Source organism: Herpailurus yagouaroundi, unplaced genomic scaffold, assembly GCF_014898765.1.
Source record: "Herpailurus yagouaroundi ecotype Mexico unplaced genomic scaffold, PumYag 210, whole genome shotgun sequence".
In the NCBI taxonomy this organism is placed as follows: Eukaryota; Metazoa; Chordata; class Mammalia; order Carnivora; family Felidae; genus Herpailurus; species Herpailurus yagouaroundi.
This window is the reverse complement of record NW_024412441.1, coordinates 7133201-7151348: the sequence shown is the minus strand read 5'-3', so window position 1 is coordinate 7151348 and position 18148 is coordinate 7133201. Positions and strand designations below refer to the sequence as shown.

At 38.6% G+C, this 18148-nt stretch overlaps 1 protein-coding gene across 3 annotated transcripts in view; it reads right to left on the bottom strand.

Moving 5' to 3' along the window:
* Positions 1 to 17792, bottom strand: part of PSME4 (proteasome activator subunit 4) — a 99335-nt gene extending 81543 nt beyond the window's left edge. For 2 of the 3 annotated variants that reach the window (XM_040453734.1, XM_040453735.1), the window contains exon 1: positions 17547 to 17792. In XM_040453734.1, coding sequence (XP_040309668.1) covers positions 17547 to 17788 — 242 coding nt within the window. In that variant the 5' untranslated portion in view covers positions 17789 to 17792. Of the gene's footprint in view, positions 1 to 14979; positions 15117 to 17546 lie in introns of those variants that run through there. The other variant, XM_040453736.1, reaches the window with a different exon arrangement.
* Between the last annotated feature and the right edge of the window lie 356 nt (positions 17793 to 18148).

The following is an 18148-nucleotide window of genomic DNA, read 5'->3' as shown; positions in this document are numbered from 1 at the left end:
ATAAAATAAAATAAAATAAAATAAAATAAAATAAAATAAAATAAAATATCTAACTGCTTTTCTCTCCCAGAAATTCCTCAAAATTCTTGGTCCACTAAAAACACACTTTTTCATTTTCTCAGACTATTGTGTATTTATTTATTCATTCAGCTCTTTTCTGTTGTTTCAAGGTATAATCCCATGATTTCACCTTAGTACTCTGTTGATCAGATAGTATGGGACGTAGAGCAATGAGACCTGAGATACTGTTTTGCCTCTACCAGTAATTACTGTGCAAGTTTCTTAACCACACTGGACTGGTAAACAGATTAGTAAAGGCAATATCTAAAAACCCTAAGCCTGGGGTTACCTGAGATACTTCAAAGCTGAATAAACATAGTATAACCTCCTGCAGCCTCCCTCAATGTCACTTTAAATTTTGGAGTGAAAGGTAGAATCAATTAAATGCTACTTTCAAATGAAAGCTATATTCCTAAATATATTCCTAAAGCAGCACACACAGAAGAGTTCAAAGACGTCCCTTGCTTTCAATGGCTACTTCAGGTCTGGCCAGGACGCTAGATACCCCTGAGGTCCTGCATTCACTCTCCTCTGAGGCTAGGATACTTCTGTGGAAAAATTGGGAAATACTGCCCTAAGTCACTGAAAGAAATTAGCTACAGCCCACTGCATTTACCGCAGTAGAAAGACAACTATGTGCTTATTAACATTAGGAACGTAAAATTCAGAGCCCCAAATTCAATATGCTGAAAAGAGACAAACAGGGGGATTCCTAGAGGAGGTAGAACTGCTGACAAAACGAGAGATGTAAGGGGGATTACTCAGAAAGAAACCTTTTATTTTCCCTGTCAACCAGGAAATAGTTCTTGTCAGCCAGAAAATGGTTCTTGTCTCAGCATTTTTCAAAATGCAGTCCAAGAAAATTTCTTCTGAAGAACACAAGAAGTACTACATGAAAATTAATAACTGGTATTCATTAAAATTGAGAAATTCTATTCACAATAAAACACTATTAAAAGTGAAAAGCCCAATGAAATATTTGGAATACATACATCTGACAAAGTATTCATATCCAAATTACATAAGAACTCCTTCAAATCAGAAAGAAAAAGACACAACCCAATAAAAAAGGCAGAAGACTCGGGTAGGCGCTTCTCAGAAGACAACATCCAGACGACTAATAAGCAAATGTAAAGGTACTCAACACCCTTACTCCTCAGTAAAAGCAAATTAAAACCACAGTAAGGTACCACTACACCCACCAGACTGGCTAAAATTAAAAAGCCTAATAATATCTGGTTTGGGTGAGAATGTGGAACAACCGGACCTTTCATATGTTACTGGTGGGTGTATAAAATGGTACAGCCACCCCCCAAAAATTGCCTGACATTACTTAGTTTTCTTACACATTAGATTGTTTAAAATATATACTCCTGACTTCCATCTTAAATCTAGTCCATTAAATATACAGGAGTGTGAAATGCAATAAAACTGTAAGAAAAAAAGAAAAAAAAAGGAAAGGAAATTTAGTTGGTTTTTCTGTGTATTTATGTTCAAAAATCCTACTTTAGACCATATTAAGAGATGGTCTATTCTTTTTCCAATTAATTTTCACATTAAATTTTAGAACTAAAAATTACTATTAGATGTCTCAAAATAGTTGAAAACCTTGGTAACAGTCAAGATTGATCTTTTGAACAGAATATTTTTTAAACTATCCAGAATATACAGATGACAAGTCATTATGTTCCACCCTCTCACGGGGGGGGGGGGGGGGACAGTTAAAGATAATACAAAAGTACTTCAAAAAAAATTTTTTTTTTTAGAGAGAATGTGTAAGCAGGGGGGAGGGGTGGGGGGAGAGAAAGAATCTTAAGCAGGCTCCATGCTCAGCGCAGAGCCTGACACAGGGCTCAATCCCAGGACCCTGGGATTGTGACCTAAGCCAAAATCAAGAGTCTCAACAGACTCAGCTACTCAACAAGTAGTTCAACAGACTAAGCTACTCAGGTACCCCACAAACACATTTTTTAACTGCTTCCTCCTCACAATCTTATAGTGTATTAATCAAATGCTTTAATTTTTAATCTTGAATAAAGAAAGACAGCAGCATACCAGGAAGAGTAATTAATAAGATGTTCAATACTATCAAAGTTTTTTTCTACTATACATCCTGAAGATAGTATAAATATAAAATTATACATTATTGAAATGAACTAAGATTCAGAGGTTGCTAGGCGCTAAAAATACTCATTTTCAATACAAGTTTTCTCATTCACTAGTTATTTTTCTTCAAAGCAATCACTGGGTTTCTAAGATTCTAACTACATCTACCTATCAAGTGAAATTAACATCATTTCAGAGCAACATTAAGACTATTTGTAGTTATAGGGACATCTGGGTGGCTCAGTTGGTTAAGCGGTCGACATCAGCTCAGGTCATGATCTCACAGCTCATGAGTTTGAGCCCTGCATCAGGCTCTGTGCTGACAGCTCAGAGCCTGGAGCCTGGATTGGATTCTGTGTCTCCCTCTCTCTCTGTCCCTCCCCAACTTGTGCTCTGTTTGTCTCTCTCTCAAAAATAAATAAACGTTAAAAAAAAATTTTTTTAAAAGACTATTTGTAATTATAAAACATGTGAGACATTCAGCAATAACATTTAACCTTAAATAAATGCTTTATTTCAGGAAGTCCTCCTCAAAAGGCAAAAAATGGAATTTTAACTTTAAAATTTAAAGGCCAGAGTTTAACTATGTTCATTTAGAACACTTAAAAGTATTTATGGATGACTTTTTAAAAATCCTACATCTAGCAATATATCCTAAGTAAAAATCCAGAATATCATAGTCAAAATACCAAAGTTTTTCTATGTACAATAATCTTTAATAATCTGCAATAATCTTCCTGGAAAAAAAACCCCAAAACTGGAAATCCAACATAAGAGAACAGTTTGTTAAATTTAGTGGATGTGAAATGAAATGTCATATAAAAAAAGCAGGATACAAAATACATATGAATACAACTAAATAAAAACATATACGTTAAGATGAAAAGATAAACACTATAACATGTTACCTCTGAGTGGTACAACTGAGTGGTTTTCATGTTCTTCTATATACCTTTGTTTATTCAAACTTTATAAAATAAAAAGGCATTATTTTTATAATTAACATGTCAAAACATTTCATATCAAATTTCTGTTATAAAATACAATGTTTAAAATCAGGCAATCAATATTTCTGCATTTCTACATTTCTCTTAATAAAAACAGCCCTCTTATCAAAGACTTAATATTAAAGTCCTACTGAAAATTTTTTTTAATGTTTGTTTATTTTTGAGAGAGACAAAGTATGAGCTGGGGAGGAGCAGAGAGAGAGGGAGACAAAGAATCAGAAGCAGGCTCCAGGCTCTGAGCTGTCAGCATAGATGCGGGACTGGAACTCAAATGGTGCAATCATGACCTGAGGCGAAGTCGGATGCCTAACCCAGGTGCCCCTTAAAGCCTTATCTAAAAGAGAACAGGAGTCAAATTGTACAGTTCTCAATAGCCAAAAAATGACACCAGAGAGCATGAATCAGGATAATTAACTACCATGAATGTTTAAATATAATGATACTAAAAATATAAATACAAACAAAAGAAAACTCAGAGCGTTTGAAGAATGCTAGGGAACAAAATCATTATCTTAAAAGCTGGTAAATGAAGAGAACCAATGTCACATTTATCCTGGTTCCTATAGGAATTGCACCGCAGGGTAAACAATAGTTCAGGAGGAAAAGTTCTTTTGAGAAATTCAGCTAATAAGCATTTTGCATTCTTTAAAGAATGTAGGATGGTTACTAACATCACAAAAAGAAAACCAGGGATTATGCATCTCCTGAAAAAAGTATACAATACACCTACTACCTAGTCTTGAGGAGGAAAATAAAACTTTAAGGGCTGAAGAGCAGCAACAAAATCAATGACTGGATGTCTTTAACATTTCAATCAGACTTTGAATGTAATTAAAATCATGTAATTAATAAAGCTGACTTTTAAAGACAAATAAAAATTGTGAGATTACAGAAACTGTGCCCTCTTTTCCCTCTCTGTGGAACACTTATAGAACTGGTCATAAACTAGGCCACAAAGAAAAACTCACTTAATTCTAATATGGACATTATTCTGGCCAAATAGTCTGATTATAATAAAATATAAATTAGAAAATACTAGCAAAGTGTTTGAAACCAAATTACTTAAAAACACGCAGTCTTAAAGGTTAATATCAGACTTGAGGCATGCTTCCCTCTCTAAGGGGCGCTTCCTTTAAAAGCAAAAAACTTTTTTTTTCCTTTTTGCAAAAAACCACCTTTAAAAGTCTAAAACATTTAAAACCAGACAGATTCAGGGCAATAATGACTATTCTTACTATCATTATTTAGCATTATTCTGAATGTAGAGATTAAAAAAGTAACCTAGGAAACACAAATAGGGGCAACTGTTTCAGGAACAGTAGAAGAGAATATTGTCAATACTAGGATTTTCCCCAAGACATCCAAAACTAGCAACAAAAAACTACTTTTACACTACATAAGAAAATCCACAGAATATGTCTTTTGAAATCAGTAGCCTTCCTGTATGGCACCCAGATTAAAAATAATGATGAATGAAGGAAAACTGTTCCATTCTCATAATATCAACAAAAAGATTCATTAGAAATTTCTCTAAAAGAAATGCGCAAGAAGTACATTCTAAAACAATAAAACTGTACTAAAATGTAAAATATCTGAATAAATGGTGACACATAAGAATTTTCTAAACTATGTCTTAATACCCGACAGCTAGGACTAACTGACAAGTATTTTAAAGCAAATAAAATAACCATGACCAATGAAATACCCGAAACATTCTTCCCTCTAACCAGAAAACAAAATAATACAAAAAAACCCAACCTCCCTCCCCACTTTACTATCTTCTGTTCCTAAGACAGCATCAAATTGAAAAAAAATAAAATAAAAAAGGCAAAATTTGCAGAGAACACTAGAGGATCAGGAATTTATTACTCTGACTTTATTCCAGGACTAAGTCTTTCATCATTACATATAATATTAAAAATGCAGATATAGCTTCTCATTGGTAGGAACAGTGAGTGAACAGAAAAAATAAAGAGTTTTCTCAGAAATCCACCTCTCCTCTTTTCACTCAACTACCCATGTATTCAAAAAGCATTTCTAGAGCAAAAGACATATACAGGACAAGAATATGATTCATATACTTTGTTCCTTTACACTATGAACTCACAATCAGATGTGAGGAAACACATACTGGAAAACTATACAGAAGGGGGGGGGAATAAATGAAGTAGTATTAGAGTTTTGTGATTTTTTTTTTTAAGCCAATGTTTCATCACATGTAAGTGACCACGGATGTGAATCTTCAAAGATTAGAAAGCTGTCATCACTGTAAATAAGCAACCCAAGGTCAAGAAAATCTGAGCATTTGGGGAAAGAGGCAGGAAGAGGCACAGGAGATGGCTCTAGGGAGAGGAACAGAGCCAAGAACAGCATACTGTGGCAAAAAGACACAACCAAGAGAATGTTCCTTATTCTCCCATTTCACTTCCAGAGAGGTCAAGCTGAGGATCAAGAAAAGGGATACACTATCAGAAACAAACAACAATAAAGGATATCAATTCCAAGTGTCTGCTGATAAGGAAGAAAGGCAAATTAGGTGTTATCTAAAGTAGAGAATACCTTACATTTCCATGCTCTAGATTGCTTTGCAACTCCCAACATTACCTACTCTGAATAGACGAATAGTTACTGATTTCAACACAGTAGCCAAGCCAGCAGGCGCAGCATGATTTTACAAGTTTGCAGAGAATTCAAACTGCGCCAGGTCAGTCCCTAGGGCAAGTCATTTAATTCCTGTATTAGTAAAACCTGGATTTCCTCACAAGGCTATGGTGATAGGTAATTGATCAATGTACAAGGAAGTCATTCTGACTTAACTGATCTACGATGGGGACCCAGGTACCAGTTGTTCTACTACATTTGAGAACCACTCACTGCACCTTAGCAGACTGACTGGAGCACAATGTATGGCTTAAAATATATTTAAATCATTAAAAACATAATACTAATATAATCTGTTTCAATTAATGAGGCTACATACATCTTAGGATATTTGTTTACTACATAATTATTTGTTCATATTCAAAGGATAGCCTGTCTATCCTTTAAGACTTCTTTTCATGAAGTGCTCCTTCATTCCCAACCAAAAGTGCTATCTCTGTTCTCTGTCCCTTAATAGTTTGTACCAAACCTATTTTCCACACTTACTTCTTAGAGTAGTTATATATGTGTTTCTTTATTCATTATTGTATTTCTGGCTCCTATACATATATCTTATATAACCTTCAACTCTAACCAAAGAATGAAACAAGACAGACATTCTGAAAAACATTTCTTTGACTCAAGATATGAATATATCTTGAGAAAAATACTGGCTTATGTAACTAAAAACAGCTCACTAGAGCTAATCTATTTTTGAAAAGAAAAAATACACTTCAAACAATAAATATTTTACCTAATTAAGCAAAATGACTTTGAAACATTGAGTAGGTTTCCAAAACACACTAAAAAACAGGCCTATTATCTTTACCAAGTATAGTACTTCTGATGGATGGAAGGTTTTAAATGGACAAGAAAAGCTGAAGTATACACTTCTTTATCCCCATCTATACGCCAGGCTAAACAATAGTCACTGAAGTTTCAGCAGATTGTATTTCGCAGTTATATTCTTTATGGTATATTAAATTTGACAACTTCTGGAATAATATAGTCATCCACTATTAATACCTAATAATGATGCCTCTATTCTTTTCCCAGTTGCTTCTCTCTGGAGGCATGGATAAGGAGCATTCATATGTTGAAAGACTTTATTGAACATTTAAGAGCCAGACATGGCAACAGGGAATGGAAACATTAAAGTAGCAAATGGTCTTGGAGCATACAGCCTAGAAGGAGACAGACAACTGATTATTTCAATATGATGCTCTGAATATAGACTTTACCAGTTATATGGTTAATTTGCTCATATCTCTGTTCCCCCACATTAAAAAGCTTTTTCAAAATTCCTCCTTATGTAACCAAATCCCACCTCAATGTTCAGGTGCACTTCCCCTTTCCCAGGTATACAGCCTGGGGGTTTCTTTCCTCTAGAACACAGGGTTAAGAGCAAGAGCCCTGTGGTCTTCAGGCAAACCAGCCAATATATTACCTCACTAAGCCTCATTTCTTCAAAGGTAAAACTGGGGTAACAAACATACCTACAATTCATAGGGTTGTTTGTGAAAATTAAATGAAAAAATGAATGTAAAGTTATTAGAGTAGTGCTGGCACGTTCTGAGGCCTCAATATATGATAGGTAGTATCTGTACCTCTCATTCAACAATCTATTAATTAATGCTCTCTTGTAAGATCCCTCAGTTTAATTTTTGAACTGTTGTAACTTTCCATTTTCTTCCCTTATACCTTTATAGCTCAAGGCGTAGTTGTTGATGATACGACCTGAATCACAGAAAGAAACCTGTAAAATTAATAGCTTTCATATTTTGGGGGCCACAACCTGCCATCACCTATAATCCATGATATACACGTAAACATATATATAACAAATTAAGGTCATGAACATTCACCTTTATTCCTCTAAATTTACACTAATAATTCTAATGCAGTTCACTAGAAAAGAAACAAAATGGCCCAAAACAACAACAAAAAACCAAAAAACTGGTAAGACCTAAATTGATTTCACAACTCTATGGTTATAACCCACAAGTGAAAAATTCTCTATAAGCATTAATAAATCAAAATGTAGATTTAAAAAATTGTGATACCATACAAACTAAAAAAAAAGCCCACAAAGTGAAAACCTTTTAAGATATTTGTTTATGTAATTATAATTTAAAAAGAACTATCACATTTTAAATCATTCCTGAATTTGTTAAATAACTTTTTTCCTGCCATACACAAAATAGGGACCTCTGCTTGACACATGTTGACAGAAATTTGACAACATCTTATTTACTGGTATCTCTGGAAGTAACCCATTTTCCCTCAAAAGAGAAACTATTCTGACTAAACTCTTCAGGAATCTGGGGAGCCTGGGTGGCTGAGTCAACTGAGCAACCGACTCCTGATTTCAGCTCAGGTCAAGATCCCAGGGTCGTGGGATCAAACCCCACATCAGGCTTCAAGCTGAGCGTGGAACTAAGATTCTCTCTCCCTCCCTCAGACCCTCTCCCCCACTTGTGCACGCTCTCTCTCTAAAAAAATTAAAAACATAAAAAACACTCTTTAGGAATCAGCCTAAAATATAAACACTCAACTGCAAAAGCTTGCGTTCACAAAATTTCTTACTCTAAAAACTTCTACTCTATTCTTGGCTTAAAAAAAAATTTGTCAGGGGCATCTGGGTGGCTCAGTCAACTGGGTGGCCGACTTCAGCTCAGGTCATTATCTCACGCTTTGTGGGTTCAAGTCCCACATGGAGCTCTGTGGTGACAGCTCAGAACCTGGAGCCTGCTTCAGATTCTGTGACTCTCTCTCTCTCTGCCCCATACCATGTTCGTGCTGTCTCCCTCTCAGAAATCAACAAACATTAAAAAAAATTTTTTTAGGGGCGCCTGGGTGGCTCAGTCGGCTAAGCGTCCGACTTCAGCTCAGCTCATGATCTCGCAGTTCGTGGGTTTGAGCCCCGCGTGGGGCTCTGTGCTGACAGCTCAGAGCCTGGAGCCTGTTTCAGATTCTGTGTCTCCTTCTCTCCCTGACCCTCCTCCATTCATGCTCTATCTCCCTCTGTCTCAAAAATAAATAAACGTTAAAAAAAAACAAATTTAAAAAAAAATTTTTTTAAGAAATTTGTCAGAAAACGAGATGAAATATCTATGCTGAAAAGCCCCAAAATGTTTTAGTAAACATTCCATTTAGAGTGTCTACCATTAGGAGATTATAAACCATTTTTTAATAAATTTTCTTTAATGTTTATTTTTTTTTTGAGAGAGAGAGAGGGCGCGTGCGTGCACATGAGCGGAGGAGGGGCAGAGAGACAGGGAGACACAGAATTCAAAGCAGGCTCCAGGCTCTGAGCTGTCAGCACAGAGCCCAACATGGGGCTCAAACTCACGGACTGTGAGATCACAACCTGAGCCAAAGTCGGACACGTAACCGACTGAGCCACCCAGGTGCCCCTAAACCGTTTTTTAGTAATTCTTAAGTAATTTCTGCCTTATTTGAACTACAATACTATTCTCAAACCCATTTAATAGCTGCAATGGTGTTATTTTTTTCTTGGTAAGGGAAAAGGTCTTTAGTATATTTCAATTTTTTTTTTTAAGTTTTTATTTATTTATTTTTAGTAATCTCTACCCCTAATGTAGGGCTTGAACTTACAACCCTGAGATCAGGAGTAGCATGCTCTTCCAACTGAGCCAGCCAGGGGCCCCTTCACTATATTTTTAAACTCTAAAGTTTAGGTTCTATATATTTTTTTAAATGTGTATTTATTTATTTTGAAAGAGAGAGGGCGAGCATGAGCAGAGGAGGGACAGAGGGACAGGGAGAGAAAGAAAGAGAGAGAGAGAGAGAGAGAGAGAGAGAGAGAGAGAGAGAATGAATCCCAGGCAGGCTCCACACTGTCAGTGCAAAGTCTGACATGAGACTCAATTTCACAAACTGTGAGATCATGACCTCAGCTAAAACCAAGAGTTGGAAACTTAACCAACTGAGCCACCCAGGTACCCAGTTAGGGTCTATGTATTCTGAAAAAAAGTCAAACCATTACCCAAAACTATGGTTCACCTATCAAAAAACTGTATTACCGTACCCTAAATTATTTTATACTAAATATATTTTTTAAGATTCTATTTTTTAATGTAATTTTTGAGAAAATGCATGCATGTGTGCATGAGTGGAGAGGGGCAGAGAGAGAGGGGAGACAGAGGATCCAAAGCTGGCTCTGTGCTGACAGCAGAGAGCCTGAGGTGGGGCTCAAACCTGTGAACCATGAGAACATGACCTGAGCTGAAATTGGGTGCTTAACCAACTGAGCCACCCAGGTACCCCAATATTTTATTTTTTTAAGTAATCTCCACACCCAACGCAGGGTTCAAACTCACAATCCCAAGCTCAAGAGTCTCATGCTTTACTGGCTGAGCCAGCCAGGTGCCCCTTAATACTAAATATTCAGGCATAAAAATTATTATAGATTTATTTTTATTTTTATTATTATTTTTCCTAATGTTTACTTTTGAGAGAAAGAGTATGCACAAGCAGAGGATGGGACAGAAAAAGAGAGGGAGACACAGAATCCAGAGCAGGCTCCAGGCTCTGAGCTGTCAGTGCAGAGCCTAACATGGGGCTCAAACCCACAAACCATTAGATCATGACCTGAGCAGAAGTTGGACACTCAACTGACTGAGCCACCCAGGCGCCCCTAGATTTATTTTTAAATGGAAGTCTCAAACTCACCGATGAAACCTATTCTCCCTGACCCCCACTTTGGATTATGAAACACACCATTCTTTTATTTAACCAAAATGCTCCTTTCCTCCACTTCTTTTATTAAATATATACTACTTTCTTTTGAATAGAGTATTAAAATAGACCTCATCCCAGGTTTGTTTTCTCCATTTGACTGTAAAAGTTTCGTAGAATTTCATAATGCTTTAGTTTACAAAGAATAAAAAAGTAAATTATAATATTATTGAGTACCTATGAATGTATACACTGCAGTACTAAATGCTGGGAGTGGAGGAAAGGTGTTAAGCATGGAGGACACTGACCTCCAGAAAGCTCACAGTAGAGGGAATATATGCACACAGACTACAAAAGCATGAACAAGGGATCAAGAGGGAGTGTGCTAAAAGGGAAGAAATGCTGAGTGTAGGCCGAATATGGAAGTAGCCAACCTCAAGATTCCAAATGGGAATGAATATTTATAGTATGTGCTTTTAACATTCCACTGACTGTGTCAATGAATATAAAGGTTTTGTTGTTGTTGTTTGCTTGCTGTTGCTTTTATTACCATGTTCTCAGCTTGCCATTCATACTGTATGAGATTTTGATCTAATTTTCTACAAAGGTTAGAGAGAAACACAGATTTGGATTTTGTACAAAAAAGATGTGCAGTGAGAGGAAGATTCACTACAAATGAGCCTCATTTAACAGAAAAACTAACTCCCAGGTTCCACAATGAGAAAACTGGTTTGGAGGTTGTGCGCTTATTTACCACTAAATAAATAAGCACCCCTTAAAAACAAACAAGTCGCCTCCATTTCACTTAAGAACATGTCTTTCTAAGACAATTTTATAACACTGCAGCGAGACGACTTACGAAAACTGTTTAAAAAAAAATTTTTTTTAATCTTCATTTATTTTTGAGAGAGAGACAGAGACAGAGACAGAGTGTGAGCAGGGGAGGGGCAGAGGGAGAGGGAGAGGGAGAGGGAGACAAAGAATTTGAAGCAGGCTCCAGGCTCTGAGGAGCCTGACGTGGGGCTGGAACTCCCGAAACCTGAGTTCACAACCTGAGCCAAAGTCAGCTGCTCAACCGATTGAGCCACCAAGGGGGCCCTGGGAAAATTATTTTTAAATGATACATTCAGATTTCTGAAGAACAATGAATGGTTCTGTTTTACTAGATTTTTTTTTTTTTTCTAACTGCGCTTCTCAGTGCCTCCATTTAGGGCATTAAAACATAAGATTTTTTTTTAAAGTAATGCACTTAGAATTCATATTTTCTTCCCCCAAATTTGTTGACGGAGCTACACCTTGCCTAGGCTGTCCTTAACGAACAAAAATGTGTGCTAAGAAAAAGAGCACACTGGAACTTCCCAAGAGGGCAGAAATCTTTCACTCACTAACATATCCCAAGTGCCAAAAACAGTGCCTGGCCCACAAAGAGCACTCAGAAAATAACTTGTTCAAAGATTCCTGCTTCTACCACTTTACATCAAACTATGTATTAGCTAATAAGAACCTCAGTGTCTTTGTTTTTAAAAGGGAGATAATTCAAGGGAGTCCTTGTTGCTCCAGGGTTGATTCTATGCCTTTGAAGTTAAGATGTCATAATACACAAATGTTCATTAATAAGCTGTATTTTAAATTTCTGTCCATGGGGTCTATTTGCAATAAGCCTTAGACAAAACAATCCAAATGGAAACTCACAAGTAAAATCACAAATTTTGCAAAGTAGAACTTCATGAGGTTGACCAAAGTGATAATGGATCATCATTCATGTTTTTAGCTTAGATAATGGCATCAGTATTGACTTTTTTGGTTTAACCCCTTTTCCCTTAGAGATACATCCTGGAAGCACTTATGAATGAAGTAATACGTTCAAAAATAATGGGGGTGGGTGGGCATGGAAGGAACATGATTGGCCATGAGTTGATAATTGGAAGATGGGTTAGAGAACTATTCAAATCACATATATTGACAAATGAGATTCTGGCAATAACATCCTGTTAACTAGAGGAGAAAAAACTGACAAAGTGTTTTAAAAGAATGAGTAAGAGAGGTCCTTGAAGGGCACCTGATTGGCTCAGTCAGTAGAGGATGTGCCTCTTAATCTCAGGGTCATGAGTTCAGGCCCAACATTGGGCATGGAGCCTACTTAGAAAGAAAGAAAGAAAGAAAGAAAGAAAGAAAGAAAGAAAGAAAGAAAGAAAGAAAGAAAGAAAGAAAGAAAGAAAGAAACTAAAGACGTATTTGAAAAATGGGAAGGGCTTCATATATATATGAACTTTGTGCTCAATTTTGCTTTGAACCTAAAACTGCTCTAAAAAATAGTTTGTTCATTAAAAAAAAAAAAGGATAGTTTATTGCACTGTTACACAACTTTGTCAGAAAAATTCATATTCCCAAAATCATTTAATTCATTTACTTTGTCTTTCTATGGAAAATCAACTTTTTTTTTTTAATTTTTTTTTCTTTTCAACGTTTTTATTTATTTTTGGGACAGAGAGAGACAGAGCATGAACGGGGGAGGAGCAGAGAGAGAGGGAGACACAGAATCGGAAACAGGCTCTAGGCTCCGAGCCATCAAGCCCAGAGCCTGACGCGGGGCTCGAACTCACGGACCGCGAGATCGTGACCTGGCTGAAGTCGGACGCTTAACCGACTGCGCCACCCAGGCGCCCCTGGAAAATCAACTTTTAAATCAACTTTACAAAGAAACTTTGGTTCTTGTTCGGAGTGGTTGTCACATAGTAACAATGGCAAACCTTTTCTACTACTTTCCCAACTGGTTTTCACTGATGAATGTGGTAATGTGTCAAGACTTTAAGATTTTTTACTAAAAACAGGCACTTCTATTTATTGTGTACTTTACAATTTCAACACACAAACATTAGATATCCTAAATAAGTTCATTGTGTTAATAGATAACTGAGATTCAGCAGTTAGCATTTTCCACTTTCTCCCTTAACAAAGAGATGATACAAATTTGGGTGCTCTTGTGGTCAGATTATTACTTTCCATAAAAGGAGTTCAGTGTATTTGATAATTCTTATCTTGACTAAACTTAGGTTTCCGGTGGTTATATAATCTAATTAAATACATTATGTGGTTTCAACTGGGATAATCCAATTCCTATTTTAGAAGCCTACATAATTAAACAAGAAAGTTACAGTTTAATTAGCAAATGAAATTTATCAATATAATAGTCATATCATAATAATAAAACAGCACAGAAGTTAACATTTCACTCTAACAACAAAAAAAACCACATTTAAATGTGGGGGGGGGGGGCCTGGGTGGCTCAGTTGATTAAGCATCTGACTTTGGCTCAGGTCATGATCTCAGGGTTCGTGAATTCGAGCCCCACGTCGGGCTCTGTGCTGACAGCTCAGAGCCTGGAGCCTGCTTTGGATTCTGTGTCTCATCCTCTCTCTGCCCATCCCCTGCTTATGCTGTGTCTGTCTCTCTCTCTCAATAATAAATAATCGTTTAAAAAAACCTAAAAATAAAACATCTTGGTAAAAACATTCAAATGTCCTTCATAATACAGTAAGCCCACATCCTTCACGAGAATCAAAATTCTGATTGAAAAAAGGAAACACTAAAGAATTACATCCATAATGTAATTACAGGTAAACTTATATAGGAAATAATAGCCCATTCACTTGTTTTCCTTCCTCTAGACCAACTTAAAGGAACACAGAGCTAGAAAGGCCCTTTAGCACTAACTCAGTGATTTTTGGATCCCTGAGCAGGCTTCAGGGGCTTCTACGGTCAGTGAAGTGTTAAAACGAAAAAAAAAAATCGTTGCAACTGCATTCTTCCCAAAGACCCCAACATTGTGTTTCTGATTTTGCTTTTATACAACAGTCCGTGGCTAAGTTTTAAGTATGAAAAACCACTAAGAGTCTATCACACTTTCCAAGAGGACTCTAAAGCTTCAGAGAGGTTAAGAAAGACCAAGATGATAATGTTCATGGCAAGGCCAGGTAAAGAGAAACTGACATCTTCAAACTAGACCTCCACCGCCTCACGTGAAAGGTCCAAAGGACAAAGGAAGAAAAAGTTTCAAGATTACCTTTATTCAACTCCATCATGGGCCATACCAGTTATCCACCAATACCTTTCACTTAGTGTCCAGGAGCAGTCTTTCCTGTGACCATTATTAGGTTTGAGCCTCTCTTCTCCAATTTGTTTCCTTGCTTCTTAAAAACTGTCCCTGTGATATTATGTCACACAATGTCTCTTTAACAGGCAGTTCTAATACTTTAACTTGTTCATGCAAGAGAGCTTGTATTTTATCACAGGCCAATTTTTAAAATACACAGAAATAACCTTTCTCACAGAGATACTACATAGACCCACAAGTCTTGAAATGGATGGAAACAGAATGACAATAAGTACTAAGGTGAGGTAAAAAGTAAAAAAAAAAAAAAGGGAGCCTGAATATCCCCAAACCAGAACTCTATCCCACACAGACCTGTGATGCCCTGATTAGGGGTGTATACTTCTGGTCCGGGATCCAGTCCCAGTGCCTCTGAACAGCATTTACACTCTGGTCTTCTTTAGGAATGTGCTTGATCTATGCAACTATTCCCAGTGCTTTACAAGCTGCTCAAACAGTCCTTGCAGAAAGATACACATTGGCTTATTTGAGGCTCTACAGGATAAAAAATAAAATCATAAAATACCACACCAGGGCTGTCTCCCAGGAATTATTTAGTCCAACCCCTTCATTTTTCACAAGAATGCTAATATACATGAATTAAAGTCACTTTCCCACCGTCACAGAGCTACTACTGGTAGAAGTTAGATTTTGTTTTCATTACTACTTTCCATTCTTCTACAAAGTACTAAATATGATCACTGCTCAGGTAATTGCCAGCTATCATCACATGTTTTGGCATCATTTAGATGTAAACTTGTGCAACACAAGGCTTATTAAAAAACAAGTGCAACTATAAACAGGTCACCTTAACATGACTTAGGAGAAAAAAATACACCCAAGATCACAACATGTCCCACAAAGTTCAGAATGTCTCATACTGCAATCCTTAGAATCAGTTTGTTCCAAAATAAAATCCTGACAGCATTTCTTGCTAGTTACTTCGACATAAATGGTTTGAGTTTCATAGGCTAGTAAGCTTTATCAACTGCAATCTTGCCCTCAACACCAAGGACTGTCTCCACTGTATTTTTAGCCATTTCCAGATAAAAGCTACATACACATAATAAGCCAAAAATAATCAAACTCTAGGTGCTAATTTGCCACGCTTAGTAATAAGTATGTCAGAAAACAATGCTCAACTATGCCTGTGAAGATTCTAGATTCAGAAATCCAAACCAGGTAAGCATTCACACATTGGTATATATTGTGCATCTAAAAGAAGCTGTGTCCCCCAAAATGGTTATTCTCTGGCAAATCTAATAAGAATGATTAAAATGGGGAATTACTGGAACCGACAAAGTATTTTTACTGTGCCTGAGTAAGACAAACACATAGAAGCTCACATGAAAAATCATTTGATTTCAATCAGTATTAAAACATAGAACATTGCTGTTTTGACTAAAAGTGGTTCTTTTCCCTGTTGCATTTCTTTTTTCCCAGAGTCTCCTAAGAATCCTAAATACACAAACTTCTTTACACGCTCTTCAAGAGGAGAGCTGTTAACCTTGACATTTTATGGTCACTCTTTGAAAAGGGAAAAATTAAGTGTTTAAGTTTTGCTTTTTAATTAAAGAGGTAATTATTCCCACCACCACTGAGCCAAGTGGAGATGAGAAATTTGTCAGAGGCTCCCTAATAATTGGCAGATAAGAATCATCCTGTGAGGAAATGTAGACAAGACTATTGCATTACAAAACCCTGAGTCATCACCCAGTTCACTCAGCAGATTTGGGTAAACAGTGGATAAGTGACTTATGTCTTGTGTGTTTATCCATCCATACCCACATTCATGAACATACAATGTTACCAGATTTTGTGTACAGTTAACCAAACAAGATACAGCACAACTTTCTTAAAAAAATTCTTCTCTCACAACGAAGATACCCATCTAGCAAATAAAGTGCCTAACCTTTCCCCCTCAGACCGTATTTTTACTTGCTGGGCCCCACCCCCCCAATTTCAGTGGCACTATAGCTTAAGGAGAGTTTGTGCAAAAAAAAAAAAAAAAAAAAATAAAAACAGTAACCAAACAATAACATAACTCCTGAAACTGATTTTTAGGTCATCTATATTCATCTGAGCGACTCAAAAATTAACGCAAGCCCTGTACTAATAACGCCCTGGACAATCTGACAGCTCTCTTCTATTTTCCTTAGGGTCCCACATTTCCAAAGGAAATGTCACAACTGGAGAAACATACACTTTCCCGATGTTCTAAGACTCAACATTCTCAACATTAACTGTATAGTATACAGCTCAAGAAAGCGCTAAGAGCTGATTTTGAACCAATCTATTCAATCAAACCCACAAAGACTGAGCAGGCCCAAAAAAGCAGAACCTACAAGTTCCCTACGGCCTCCTTCCCATTCAGAAAGTTACGAGACCTGAATTGAGGGCTATAAAGAGGCGGAGACCGTAGAGGAAGAACCGGAGGAAGCACCAGGAAAAGTCGAGTTACTCCCCCATAGACGAATCCTCTCCTCCCACATCCCCCATGGGCAAAGGTTCAGGACCCTTGGGGGACCCTTCATCTCTCCCTGAGGGCCTGGTGCCCTCTGGCTCCCCAAGATGCCGTAGGTCGCAAGACAACAACCTAAACCCTTGGGGAGAAGCAGCTAGGGAGGACGTACAAGGCTGGTGAGGACAGAGGAGGTCCCGCTGTAAAGTGGCAGGGAGCGGACTTGAGTGCTTCCCAGGCTTCCTGTAGCGATTCTCCGACTACTGCTCGGAGACCACCGGAGGGTCGAGTCGGGGCAGAGCTGTGTCCAGCGGTCCCGTGTGGACAAAGAGCCGCCGCTGCCCTTGCCCCGGACGGTTTCCCACTGAGCCTTTGCCCCCCTTTGCCCACGCACCCACCCTGCAGACCCGAACACACTTACGTGGAGAGTTTCCTGGTCCAGAAGAGGCCCCCGGGCCACAGCTCTTGGAGCTGCACGGCCCGGCCCAGGTTGCTTTTGATCTGGGCCAGCTGCAAGTCGGACTCGGCGTCCAGCCGCTCGGCATAGGGCAGCAGCTTGTTGTAGACGATCTCCTTCTGCGGGACGAAGCCCCGCGAGTCCGGGCCGGGACGCCCGCCGGGCTCCGGGGGATCCCCGCCGCCAGCCCGCTCGGCCGGCTCCATGAGCCTAGGGACACCCCCCCCACCCCCTCCCACCCTAACCCTCCCCGGCCCCCACCCCTCTCCGGGCTCCGCCTCCTCCGCGTCGTCGTCGCCCCGCGGCCGTCGGCAGCCCGTAGCCCTCGGCCCGACCGCTGGGCCCCCTGCGCTGGCCGGCGCGCTGCTGGTCCCCGCGCGATCCCAGTTCGTTGGCGGCGGCAGCGGCCGCTCTGCCCGCCCCGCACCGGCTCGGCTGGTGACGCTGCAGCAGCCGGGCCCGCAGGTTCCGGACGGGCCTCAAGTCACTTCCGGGGCGGGGCGGAGCGACGGCGTCGGAGGAGGTGGCGGAGGAGGTGGCGGAGGAGGTGGCGGAGGAGGTGGCGG